General features: G+C 39.6%; 1 protein-coding gene across 3 annotated transcripts in view; it reads right to left on the bottom strand.

Annotated features, from left to right (window-relative positions):
* Nucleotides 1-665: 665 nt before the first annotated feature.
* Nucleotides 666-14,721, bottom strand: part of rhobtb4 (Rho related BTB domain containing 4) — a 48,933-nt gene continuing 34,877 nt past the window's right edge. For all 3 annotated transcript variants that reach the window (XM_053480949.1, XM_053480950.1, XM_053480948.1), the window contains exons 8-11: nt 7,400-7,550; nt 5,978-6,066; nt 5,611-5,716; nt 666-5,508 (exon numbers count right to left, since the gene is read on the bottom strand). In XM_053480949.1, the coding sequence (XP_053336924.1) occupies nt 5,327-5,508; nt 5,611-5,716; nt 5,978-6,066; nt 7,400-7,550 (528 nt within the window). In that variant the 3' untranslated portion in view covers nt 666-5,326. The remainder of the gene's footprint in view (nt 5,509-5,610; nt 5,717-5,977; nt 6,067-7,399; nt 7,551-14,721) is intronic.

Here is a 14,721-nt window from a genome sequence, read left to right as displayed (position 1 = left end):
GCAACCGTGTGTATAAATGGCCGCGCCTGTGCCTGTCCAGAACTCCGCGTGGTAGCAGCCTGCTGATCTGCCCGGTCTAAACAATTTATGCACGGCTATGCCCCTCGCGCGACCCGCGTCGTTACGTGAAACTGGTGACTCTAAATTAACTTGAAGAAATGTCTAGTTTTAGTCTCGCCTTCCTGGGATGGTCTTCATGAGAGCCAGTTTCATCATGGTTTTGCCAATGACACTAGACAATACAGTTCTGAAGAACTATTTCAGAATAACTGAATTTCCTGTCTTAAAATAACAATTCACCATTGTTAATAATTAAATTACAGTATTCCACGTGTTATTTTTTTGTTTTGAAATCTCCAGTGTTGTTCTAGAATGTAGAAAATAAATCACCAAACAAACAAACAAAAAAACCTTCAATTAAAAGGTCTGACCAAACATTCGAATGGTACTGCTTTCTTTTCATGTCAATTGTTACATATAAAAAATATAAGATACTTGATAAAGTTTTAAAAATAGCTATTTCTTTCTATGGTCAATGAACCAACTAATTATAGACTATGGAACATGCTTTGCGACCGTGTTTTATATATAACTACAAAGAAGTCTAATTTCCTACTAAATCTCATTTTATCATTTTGATTAAAAAAAAGTACAAAAAGCAAACATCAAATAAACCACATGAAGTTTATTAAAAGCCCAGTTAAACATTAGAATACTGAAACGGCATTTCCCCCCTACTTGTTTGTTCTATTTTGTACAAATCACAGTGGTTCAAAAAATGTATTACAAAGGTTCCGTTAAAACATTTTTGCAGCATCGCAAAACATTCTGATTGTTGCCTTTCTTAATTTTTTTTTATTAAAAAAGCCCTTATAGTGTGTTGTGTGTGCTCTTTTTGTTTCATTACATTAACAACAATTTTCAAAAAAAAGTAAGAAGTTAACAAGATTAACACAAAGTGCTTAATGGTATAATAGTCATATAATAAAGAGAACAAAACAAAAGGAAGTATGGTCATCATCTTTTACTCAGGTGCTGAACCCTCTCCAATATTGAGGTGCACTTTTCGTAAAACTGATGATATCATTCGTGTTAGAATTGGCATGTTAGTTTAAAGAAGGCCACTTTCACTGAAAGTGAGAGCTGTATATTCAAAGTTATGATAATGGTAACCCCTTTGCATATTGTTATTCCCCACAGCAGTTTATATAAGATGTATGACTGAAAAAAACAAAAATGCATAAAGCATCTAGACTACAAACATGTAATGCTCTGTCCTAGGAATTCACTGCATGAAAAATACAGAAGTGGTTTTACCCAAAAGATCAAATTCTGAAATTGAACAAAATCATCATAATTACCTATGAAGAGGTACGTATACAAAGTGTGAGGTACGGAAAATGAGGAAATCATATTTGGAAGAAGAAATAGTGGAGAAATTTGGAGAGGGGATGCTGAATTCGAAAGGAAACAGCAGCGCTGGAAGAAGCATGTTCAGCCCTTGGCTTCCTGATAATGCAAAAGTCTTTCCATCACACCATAAAATGTGTGCTGCATAATAAGCTGCATTTAATAGTTCTCATTTGCTTCGGTAGAGGGCATGAGGGTCCAACGGCAACAAATGCTTTAGGCTGGACGACCTCTCCCACAGCTGTACCAGCAGGATCGCATCCTAACCCGAAGCGTTTATTTCCACTCAGTTCAGCAAAAAAAAAAAAAAAAAGGGCTGGAAATATTTTATACAAGCAATGAAAAGGATGCAGCATAAAGACAGGTTAAAGAACAGTAAGCTGCGCTACATAACGTCCACAGGCACTGACAGTAAGACGAGGAATGCGGTGGTCAGCTGCCTGGCTAAGTGCCTGTGTGTTTATGCGTGTGCACACATATTTTTGTATTTTTTTTTAACAATTATTTACCATCTAAAGGCAGTAGTAAGAGGCCCCTCTTTAGAAAGGCAACATGAATTTTTTTTTTCTTTAAAAAAAACAAACAAAACCAAACCAAAGGCACAGGTAATGCCAGGATACAACACTGAGCCCTATGGGGCATTACTATTGCAACCTCTGTGGGGGATTTTTTTGTTTTTCCTGATTAATGACATAAGCCAGTTAAAAACTGTATATAAATTTGTCATTAGAGTTCCCCCCAAATATATCACACATTTTAGAGAGGGGAACGGACTAGTGTAATCCTGATTCTTAATACCACTGTACACATGACTGCATGCAATCATGTCTAAATGAGACCAATCTTCATGCACATTTACTGTAAACGTGCATGTCTTAGCATGTTAGAATGTAAAATTCAAGGCAATCAATATAAAATCAGGAAAATACCTTTCACAATTTAGGCTAAAGTGCATAGGCTGTTACACTGCTAATAAGGGCTTATCAATTGTTAGTGCTGTTTGAAAAAGTCTCAAAATGTTATCCAAGCTATAATCATTCTAATAATACTCTTAAAAAAAAAAATTCGCAAAAAAAAAAAAAATCCCAGAACTACATAATACAACCCCGTATGTTCTTAAAACCCAATCTTAGCAAAGGCAATACCAATAAAGCACACAGGTAATATACAAAAGACATCATTGCCTTCACCAACAAACACTGAACACAAACAGTATGGAGCTAAAAACGTCCGCCTTTCTTATGGAAGAAAATTTACCATGCTACAAAATGTAAGGTTTATATAAATGCTGGAGTTTAGGAACAGTCATTCATGCACGACAGATCCAGACAAAAAATATGTAAAGGACAAAAAAAAAAAAAACGAAAAATCCAAAAATCACCAAGGCAACACAGCGTTCCACCTTCAAGTACAGAAACACACTGTGTAAGAAGTAAACACTATTTTACAGTGGTTTTAACATCTTTTCTATCGAGAGTACTGAGACAATCATTTAGAAGAGCGACCGTAAACCGGTGTATTAATATATAATCGCATATTAATTTACTGCACGCAGGTTCATTTTAGATCATCAATTGCTATTTTTAATTACTGTATTATCTAAAATGTCTTAGCTTTTTCTAGGATCTAACACCCTTGTGTTAAAACATTTTGCTATTTCCTTCCATCCAAAGATCAGCTTCATTCACACATAGGCCTGCTGAGATTCTCTCACATATCTATTTCGGTAGCTGTTGATTATTCGAGCGCGTCTCTAGTGAGAAAGTCTTTCCACATCATATGTCTCCATCTAGCTACCAGCGGCACCTGGGTGCTGCCTCACGGAGGTGAAGAAGCTGAAAGCCAGAAATAGTGGAAAGTGAAAGAAAAAAATTTCATTTACAGAAATAGCACTCTTCAAACTGAGCTTTCAGAATATATATATATATATTCTTCAGCACAGCCCGATCAAACCAACAGCTAACAAGTAACATTGACGTCTACGGTCTAGTCGGTTTTGATATTGTAACAGGCACGTGGCGATAATGATCACCAGATACACAGCAGCACAATGTGTATGAGAAATACTAGATACTTAATGTAGTGAGTAAAGCGGAGAGGTTGTAATTACTGAGTTGTGTCATGTTACCACATTAATACCACACCAGTAGAATATATCTGTAATACCACAAAGCCCATCTTCCATTTTGCTACAAGCCTTTCAACTGAAAGTCATAAAGCTTTTGGAAGAGAGAGAGAGAGAGAGAGAAAAAAGGAAACAATCTTTTAGCCAACACCTTTGCTTGCTAAATACGCATGATTTTTTTTTTTCGTTGTTGTTGTTTAGGATTGTCACACAAAGTTAATTACATTAGCAAAAGTACAGCGGCCAGAAAAGAATACCATCACTGTGATATTTAGTACTTCCAAGCACCATTTTCACTGCATCAAATGGAAAGTGAAAGTCTTTCTTTTGCAGCAAAAAAAAAAAAAAAAAGACACCACACTGACTGAATCCCGAACTTCTTTTTGTCTGCAGAGGTAGAACACAGCAGGTTAGGTTAGACTGAGGGAAGCTAATTTAGTTTTTAGCGAAGAAGAGAAAGGGAAAAACATGGCAACCTTGTTTTTGGTTATGTTGCAAGGGAGTCGATTTTAAAACATTTTAAACAGTAATAATAATAAAAAAAAAAAGAAACACTGCTTCTAGTGGCTTAAAAAAGGAAATGCAAGTAAAACAAACAAACAAACAAACAACACCTAATCATTCCCCATACCGTACTTGAAAATAAATGTTAATACTCCCATTGGCAGTGGTAAAAAAAAAAAAAGCCCTAAATTAAGACCTCACTGTTATGTTTTTTTTCTCCTCCCCCACACCAGAATCATCTCTTTGGTGCTTTTTAGAGCCTTTTTAGGTTACCGAGCAGAGAATTGCACTCTGTTTATTCAGTGTTCTGTTTCTGCCCACAGTCAACCGTAAGTGCTAGCAATAAAAATTCTTGGCCCTCATTGATCAACATTGCGTAGAAAAGGGTTAAACACTTTCGTACACGCTGTAAAATTGGGATTCGTCAATGGTGAGTATGCAGATGCACAAGTGTGTATATAAAGCTTATTAATAAAAGCATGTGCTTGGTTAAAAACAGACGCACCGACAATCAACCATATCTACGTCTAAACACAATTTCTACATAGATGTGTTTGCAAGCAATGTTAATAAATGAGGGTCCTTGAGTACAGTTTCCCAAATAGAGCATTAGTGGAATTTTTTTTCTTCTTTACTGAGAGAACAGGCAAACCCTATTCATTACTGAGGCCAAAAGCATGTACTATAGCTTGTGTGGATTTACCTTTGTGGTTTACAAAATAATAAATCCCTGACGCTGTTTTAGGTGCTAGGTGCAAGGTATTTGTAGCTCATATACGCTGGATATTTTCTCCAGAAATAGGATTCACAGGAGAAGCTCATCACATCAGCACCATGCTCTATGCATGCTCGGGCGCCAGCGCCTAGGCTTGGTACTGGGGAAAGGGGGGGTGAGTGGGAAAGCGTGGGGTTTGTAGTCGTAGCATAAGAATAACAGTCTTAAAAGGTAAAGGCAGATCACTGCCATGAAGACATTCCCTAATTGGTGTCCCTATGAGGCATCCAAAGTTGCTGGATTAACACAGTGAAACACAAGACAGAGTGAGAAATTCTCCCCTTTAGTTAATGAGATACAGACTCTTATGGGCCACAGCTTTTTGCCACAGGCTTGGCATTAAACCTGACGAGGGAGGGCAGAAACACGAGGGTGAAGTAGCCCCAGACAAACGCCCATCAACCAGGACACATAGATTGGACACAGACACGGGTCTTCCCAGGCTCAGCTGCGAGTCTTGATGCCGAGACGAGGTGAGCGATTCGGGGGTGTGGATGATGGTGGCTGCACCCTCAGGAGATGTGAGGTGCAGAGGAGGATGGGTGTCTCCAAAAACACCAGCCACGTTTGGTGTGCTGCTTGCGCAGGATTTCTTCCTCATGCTCACGCTCCTTCTTTGAGCGATTGTAGCGGTCTTCCTCCTTAAGGAACCAGACAGGGGGCCAGCGCTGCTTCTCAAAATGCTTCTGATTTTCTGCAGAAGGCAACAAATATAAAACATATGGACAAATACGATCAATAGGCAGGTTGGGGACAAGGTCATCAGTGATGTATACGGCAGGTATTGGGTCTATACCTGGAGACATGGCCTTCATGTCTTTGGGGAATTTGCGACACACGCTGTTGTAGTTGGTGCAAATGTGATGGAGGCACCAGGTGGAGAGCTGTTTGGCATTGTGGAACTAAAGAAGACAAACAAAAAGTGATACACAATGCAGAATTGGCACAAGACATCAAACAGTAATTTCGAACAATGGGGCTCATTTGAAAGGCAATGGCTGATCATCCTTTGAACTGGAATTGGAGCAAGTTATGAATAAATGTTAATTTGGGGGATTTTGTTATCTGGCTACTTCAGGATTCAAATCAGTGTACTTAACAGAATAATAGGTCCATCTACTCTGAAAATGGTTTGATGAGCCACAAACCTAAATAAAGATTACCTGGGCCAATTCTAGGTAAGCCAGCACCTGTCCGTCAATGTCCGCTCCTTTTACTGCCCACTGCAAGAGCTCATCAACCGCATGTTGCTCTGTGAAAAACAATGCAACACAATACAATACCATCGTTTTTTTTTTGCTTGGAAGAGGAAACATTTTCTTATGTAAGACCTATTCGGATTGGATTTGTTTACATGGAGAGGTTGAGTAACAAAATAATTACCAGGATTTTTACAGTGTTAATCAAGTGTGTATATGCTCCTGGAAAATTCTCTCTCATTTGACCTTCTAATAAACAACCTGCCCTGACCAAAAAAAAAAAAAAAAAAAAAAAAAAAGGCACCAAAGAGCCTTCCATTGGATAATTACTGCAGTGATTAATATGGTTCAGCCAACCCAGCTAGGGAGCGTAATGAATGGACTGAGGAGTATTGGAAAAAGGTCATCTGGTTTGATGCGGTCCAGATTTACCCCGTTCTAGAGTGCTGGGTGCATCAGGGAAAGAAGAGAGGTGAATATAGTGATGTAGCCATCATGCCTAGTGTTTACTGTCAAAGCCTGTGGGGACGGTGTTATGATCTGGGGTTGCTTCTGTTAGTCTGCATGAGGGTGCAGGGCAGGTCTCAGTCTAGTTCGTTATGTAGCCAAAAAAAGTTAGGTCAGTTGACTACCTGAATATAACGAATAGCCTTTTTTTCCATTAATTAATTGATAGCATGGGCATATTCCAAAATGCCAATGCCAGGATTCATTCTGCTTGAATTGTGAAAGTTTGGAGGAGCACTTTATATCATTTTCATACATGGATTGTCCACCACAGAGTCCAGACTGTTATCCCATTGGGAATGTTTGGGATGTGATGGAAAAGACTTTACACAGCGGACCGACTCTCCCATCATCAACAAAAAGAATCTTGGAGAGAAATTAATGTGACTCTGGATGGTAAGAAATGTGTTTATGAAAATGACACCACAGCTGTAACCAAAGCAAAGGTCGGTTCAATAAAAATAGTGTGCGCAACCTTTTTTTGGGGGGGAATGGGTGGCACAGACATTGTACATAAATACATCCTATTTGATTTGACATTTTGGTAAAATATCGTTAAATCCTGTGGGAAAAGTATTCTTTTGTTTTGTTTCTTTTTAAAAACTTTGACTTTTTAAATTGTCTCCTGATGAAACAAAAACTGAAGCAACTTTTGGCAGAGATGACATTTCAAAGGACCTGTGAGAAAACAGAGTTCCTACCCCAGGTATAGCCTACACACTTGTAAAAACCACCATAGCAACAAACACTAATATACAGCTGAAACTCAAAAACGATGATTATGGCTTACAGCTCATGAAAATCCCAAGTACAATCTGTAGTAATTAGTTACGTGCTTAACTGTAATTGTTTTGCAGAATGCAGGAATAAGTCATATACCTGTAAGAGCCACAAGGCGGGGCAGGCAGAGACGGTTGGCCAGTATTATGAGGTCTATCGGCTCCAAGTCAGGGCAAGGTGTGAGCAAGCCGCAGTACAGATACTCAAGCACAGCTCTCATACAGGCAGTACTGGTGTTGGGTATGGACACCTGGAGAAAAACATAAACAGAGAAAAAATATATGAACCAAATAAAACAATGCATTATTTGCCCAAATTGTGAAAAGATGAAGGGAAAATCTCTGGAAATCTGTGACTGTTTATTCACAGCTCAACTCCAGCATATGGAAACTCAAGGGGCAAACTGATCCAGTAGTGAAGCAATCTGCTTTTCATCTCTCCTTGTTGATGCCTGCTTGGTCCTGGCACACACCCATAAGAGAGGGCTTCATGCTGATAAGCGAACATGAACTGTGAGGTGGTCAAGAGTGAATGAGAGTGGACATATGTGATAGATTAGGGCATAAAGAGAAATAGAAAGCAAGTGGCCTCTGCGAGAGGTCTTTTATCCTTCAACAGCACTGCATGAAACTTTTGCCATTCCTGATTCAAAGCCTGGGGCAAACAATCCTGTAGGCTTGACGCCATTGGAGACATGCCCTCTGTACAAACCACAGTGAAAAAGATGGCCGCAGACACCACGCTTTTGTCAGGCAGTAGTGAAGGATTCTATAGAGTGTTCCCATTTTGCAACATCATCTTCAAAATCTCAATCAAACTCTATAGGCCCTTTATGGACCAGACATGGACCCCTTCATAAATTTTACAGCAATTTAAGGGGTGTAGGAATTACAGCTCTTGAAGATGTAGCCGCCTCTTTTTAAAGGGACCAAAACTAATTGGACAATTGACTCAGAAGGCTAAAAAAAAACAAAAAAAACACAAGGCTGCATGGGCTCTTCCCTCATTAACCTGTCATCAATTAGGCAGTTAAAAGGTCACAACATGCGGTCAAAGGAGCTCTCAAAGGAGGTGAAACAGACTATCCTGAGGCAAAAAAAAAAGAAAAAATCCATCAAAGAGATAGCAGAGATGTTAGGAGTGGCCAAATAAACACATTGGTACATTCTGAGAAAAATAGAGTACACTGGTGAGCTTGGGAACTCAAAAAGGGCCTCAAAAAAGGCTCCTTCCGCTTGCGTGAGCTCACAGATGCCCCTGATTGGCTGTAGAGCCGTGATTTATATGGCCGCACTAAGTACCTCTCATCTCTCCCCTCTGAGAGAGCTCGGCCAATCAGCTAATCGTCTAATTTATGGTATAAGATCGTTACTTGATGAAAAAGCACAAGACCAGCTTCAAGCAAAGCTGAAAAAAGTTCCATCCAAAATGTTGCGAAATAAGAAGAGCTGCGAATTTACTGTAATATATCATACGTCAACGCTAGTCATGACGGCTTGTCATACAGTTTACAAGACGAGATGTGCGGACGAGTCTCTGTGGCGGAGTTTCAGTCGAGCTCCAGGCTTGTGCTTATTCACTCTACATTACAGTGCACTAAGCCACGCTTATGCTGCATAGTTTTAAAATGAAGACTACGCTTCATCCTGTGTAAGCATTTAGGGACTAAAATTCAGAGTTTCAAGACTAATTAAACGGCATACATTCTGCATCCCTCATGCATGCTTGCGCACTGTGTATACACACGCACACACTCTCTTTTTCTCTCCATCATCGTTACAAAAGAAATTGTAAATTCAGATGCTCTTATTTAAACTTGGAAGGAACTACAAACAATGGCATGCATACTGAACTCCAGCAAATCAAGAGGCGTCTTCAGATAGTTATCAAAAAGTCTTCTCTTCATGCTGTCATTCCTCCCCTTGGTGCCTTTCACACATTTGTAAATAAAAAAAAAAAAGAGAGAGTTTAATTGCGCCTGGATGTCCCTTTTATAACAGACCGGAACAGAATCTTTCACGTCTCCTGGAACCATGAAGACCAATCATGGATGACACCAGGATTGCCATGCCTCTGGAATTGGCCTGAATTCATGTCTGTAGAACTGAAAGTATGACTGGACATGAGTCTGTGACGATAATTAACTCATACCCTATTAAAATATACCCATACCCTATTAAAATACTGCAAGGGAAAAAAAATCCATAGTCATGCATAGTGAAGACAGAAGATCTTCCAATGACTAAAAGTCAAAGAAGACAAGGTGAGGGGAAAATTAGATAACAACAGAATAGCCCAGGGGTCCTTCTGAAGCCTCGGGGTGCCCCACATCTCCCTGACTAAGAACTAATTAGCAGAATGTCAGCCTAACTGTGGCCTCTAATTACAACTAAAGGGCAGAGTTAAGATGTTAAGTAGTAGTGCAGGAGGTAGCATCCAACACAATAATTCAACTAACTGTCTGGATGTTTTTAACAAGAGTAAAAAAGTACAATAAATTAGTAATTTAGAAATATTATACTATAATGTTATACTTGGTTTGTTCTAATCTTATATTAAGAAATCAGATTCATTTGACGAGCTTCAAAATATATCACTTGCTAAGATATTACTTTTTGCAATGAGTGCTTTAGTCATTTATTTCATCCAGTGCTCCTCATCTATACACTCTGCTCAGACAGATCAGATTACAAAGCTTCAACTTTCACCATTGAAGCCTTAATAATCTCATTGTTATCTACAGTACCTAATATAGCAATATAAACCGATCACTTCGCCGAGTGAACTGAATTACTGATTGTCAATTATATATCAGTAAACTGGAGACAGGATCATGGGCATCCAAGGTCTATTTATGCGTGTGGGAAGTGAAGGCTAGCCGGTGACTAGAAGGTCCGATCCCATAGCAAAGCCTACAGTACATCGCAGAAAAACTGCTGAAAAAAGTTCATGCTGGCTATGATACAGTAAAAAGATATTAAAACACTCAGTGCATCACAGCTTGCAGTGTAAGGGATTAGCAGGCAATGAGTTCAAGGTTGTTGACCTGGCTTCCAAATTCTCTAGATCTCAATCCGATCAGGCATTAACGGAATGCGCTTTGGACAGTCTCCGTCCATAAAAAGTCTGATTCAGAGACACCCTCATTGCAACTTATAGCACTTAAAAAGGTTGCTGCTAATATTCAGATACCACAGCACACCTTCAGAGGTTTTGTGTCTTGTTCGTGTCTGGAGGGGTCAGAGCGGTTTTAGTGGCACAAGGGACACCTAGGTGGCTTTAATGTTAATGTTTTTAATGTTATGTCTGGTGAGTATATCTATGTTGGATTTCCCATTATTTTATTGGAGCTAACAGTGACTAGTCACAAGTTTTAAATGATTAAAAAATGCATTTATATGTATAGAGTTTTTTTCTTTGTAGCTAAATTTGTTAGCCATGTCCCCTCTTTGACATCAGGGAGACCAACATTTAGTATCTGCTCATAGAAATAATAATTTTAAAAAAGTACATCACAAGCCAACAAATTAGCTCTAAATCTCTTAAATTAATCACAAATATTTCACTATAAATATATACATGTTTCAGGGTGGACTTTTCTGTTTTACAATATTGCTTTTACAGTACTATATGGTAATGTCGAAATATATTGATCTGCAAATATTATAATTCTTGTTTATATATTTTCACTGAGATTCATTCATCTTCTATAGCGCTTATCCCGTGCACAGGGTCGCTGGGGCCTGGAGACTATGGCATGAAATGGGGTACACCCTGGACAGGGTGCCAAAGCATCACAGGGCACACACACACACACACACACACACACACACACACACAGACGCACACACAGACGCACACACAGACGCACACACAGACGCACACACAGACGCACACACAGACGCACACACAGACGCACACACAGACGCACACACAGACGCACACACAGACGCACACACACATACATACATACATACACACACACGCACACATACATACATACATACATACACACAAACGCACACATACATACACACAAACGCACACATACATACATACATACACGCACACATACACACACATACACACACATACACACACATACACACACATACACACACATACACACACATACACACACATACACACACATACACACACATACACACACATACACACACACAAAATAAGCATTTTGGGAATGCCAATTAGCCTAATCTGCCTGTCTGTGGACTGTGGGAGGATTTCACTCAAATGAAATTAATTATTTAGCGAGTCACTATAAAAAACTCCAGAGAGGATAATTTAAATGTTAGGACAGACTGTCTCAACTTCATGCACCCGATTCTTACTGTTCACTGTCATTCCTTTCACTTCATCTGACAGGTTTTCACAGTTGAGCTTTCAAGCTTCCACTCCGTCTCTCACTAATCAACTCTGCTGTCTTGAGCGCTGGTGCCGAGAAGCGTTTTGATGCCTGACTGAGGGCCATAGTTGCACAGAGCGGGCGTTCACACATGGTGCAACCAGGGGAAAGACATGTGCATGCTGAAGGGTTCAAACTTTGCTTCTTGAAGTTAAGGGTGGATGCAAATGCTGAAAATATTAGCACACTTCATTATACGTAAAATCCTAAATAATATCTGCAATGCCGCCTGCCTTGAAGAAAAGAAGAACTCGATATTTTTGTGCCTAAAATCCTATTTCTATGAATCCCAAAGAGAAACATGAGCGTGTTATAAAAAGTCTAAAATTAGAGAAGTGTCACAGATGTGTGAGTGCTGCAGGGTTATTAAAAATAGACCAGTTCAGCTTGAAAGGCCTGTGTTGCCCAACACAGTTGCACTCTGGCAGAAACTATGTCAGTGAGCTACTTACATTTTTTCAGTTCTATTTAGGAACTACGTTTATGACTACTCTGTTCATTGGTGACTATTTATGAATTAAAGGATGCTCCGAGGCTGCCGTGGCTCTTATGGCCACTGAGTGGCATTGCGCCTGCTTATACAGAAAACTGCGCTCTGCTTGACAGAAGGCCCAGATCTATTGCAGCTCATTCTATAAATAGTGTCGCGTTCACCATAGTCAGTTGACATGCTTGTTTGTGCCACACAACCTCAAACAAGGCTGTGCTCACTGTTTACGTCTAGCTTTGTGTCACTGTTGTTTGCTAGCATATAGCTTACCGCACAGTGGTGCAAACAGCATGTCAGAAAGGAGGACAAGTGGGGGCTCGAAAAACTTTGTGGCGAGAAAGTAAAACTCTGTGACCTTTGCGGATTTAATGTTTGAAGAACTGCAGTCGATGTCATTATTTATTTTATCATATTTTTTACAAAAGATGACTATTTTTTGCAGTTAACTATTTTTCACAATTGGTGTTGCAAAGAAGATAGAACTTGCTACTATATTAGTATGAATTAAAAAAATAAATAAAACCTTGCGCCTTCAGGGTCTGGGTTTGATTACCCTGTGCATGGAGTTTGCATGTTCTCTCCACGCTTGGTTGGGTTCCACCAGGTACTCTGGTTTCCTCCAACAGTCCAAACACATGCAGATTAGTCCAATTGGTGGTGTTCCCAAATTGCCCGTAGTGTGTGAATGCGTGTGTGAATGTTGCCCGGAGGTCCTACTGCAGTCGTAAAATGGGAATAAACACAACGGTAACCACCATTGGTCTGCACGGCCCCTAGTTGGACTGCAGAGGTTCCTAGATGGATGGATAGAGGTAAAAAATTGCATCTAAAACCTTATAATAAAATAATTGCAATGAAATAACCCTCAAAAATAAGCGCCTTTAAAGTGGATATTTTTAATAGTGAGGCAGCTCTGCTGATCATTACACACCTTGCTGAGAGCTGGATTGGATTTGTTAATGCGTTTTACTGTGATACCAGTAAGTGAAGTAGGTCATTCGTTTTTACTCATGAAAACTAAATACTGCTTCACGACGATTAAATGCTTCCTAAAAGGTAACAGCCCTCTAATGACTGGAGCTAATACACGTATTTAATATTTAATCTTATTTGGATGCATCCACTGACTGAATACGTGCCATGAGACCCAGCACAGCTATTTTGTTCTCTAGCACCTCACATTGCTCTTTACATGTCCTTTCAGCAAATGCTGTCAGAATAAAGAAGTGGCCAGCATCTCATTTCTTGCATTGGTTCCCGGTCTGGCTGTAAGTTTAGCTCCCTGTAGTGCCGGTAACACTAGACAAAGTTTTTAATCTGTCGCTCTTCAACTTGCCAGGATACCTCAAGCTCCTTCACTGGCTCTCTCGGGTCAGTACAGTCCAGGAGCCTGGCCCATTAGGAGTTTATTCTTTCCAGAAATTGAGACGACAGCTAGTTGTCTATAAAAAAAATGGAAGTTACGAAAAGGAGAGTTCTAACTTAAATTTAGTTTTATACTGAGAAGCTGATTGTGTCGTTCACATTATTAGAAATTAGTACAGGACATGTGATGACAATAATGATGAACTAAATGAATTTGCGCTATAGATAGCAACAGAAGTGTGTTATTGTGGCTTATCTCATGCCTATTGTTGTATTTGCATGAACAGACTTGCTGGGAAAGGAAGTATGTTTTCAGGTCAGGAAACACCGCAACGCACAACTTCCTGTCAACTTTCTACCTCGGCTATGCGTCAAATGACACCCACTTTATACTGTTCCTCGTTGATTCAGCACAGCTTACATAAGAAAACAACTGACCAAAAACCTTTCAAAAAAACAAACAAACAAAAAAAAGACGGCTTGACAGCCATATCAATCTGATTGTTATTAATAAAAAAAGAACATTTGTTTGTCCCCTAGGTCAATTGTGCATCTCAAAACTCCTTGATCACATATACGCTGTAAACAGGGTTCAACTCTGGGGCATCTGTCGAATTGGTCTGCTTCTTAATCACTTTCATAAGCTATAGCAAAACAGGCCAAAAAAAAAAAATAAAGTATATACTGTATTTATACATATATACTACAAAAAGATGAGATGAAGTGGATGAGTTACTGATATTAAAATCTCGCTCTCAGCAGTGTTTTGGGAACTTCAAAGTCCGCATGAACAGACAAGACAAGACGCAGACGCCTCTTCTTTCCTTCCAAGAGATTTTCAGACAGCTAGACACAATGCAGACACCTCAGCAAGCAATTCAGTGTGCGTGTATGCTCCTACTGTTCCATCACCTCCTCTCCTTCACTTTGTTTTTGGTCAATTTGCCCAGTTTTTTTTGGGTCGCTTTGTCAAGTGAAGCAGGATGCACCGCTCATCTGTGTAAAAGTGATGGTTTCGTGCTGAAGGCATTGCAATGTGGGTCAGGTTGCCATGGCGGTAACCTCATTTCAACTACCTGTGCTAGTTACCTTTAAGGATCTTATGCCGCCCTTAAGAATTATATTTTAGTACCAAGGGGC

Source organism: Clarias gariepinus, chromosome 21, assembly GCF_024256425.1.
Source record: "Clarias gariepinus isolate MV-2021 ecotype Netherlands chromosome 21, CGAR_prim_01v2, whole genome shotgun sequence".
Lineage (NCBI taxonomy): Eukaryota > Metazoa > Chordata > Actinopteri > Siluriformes > Clariidae > Clarias > Clarias gariepinus.
This window is presented reverse-complemented; position numbering and strand designations above follow the sequence as displayed.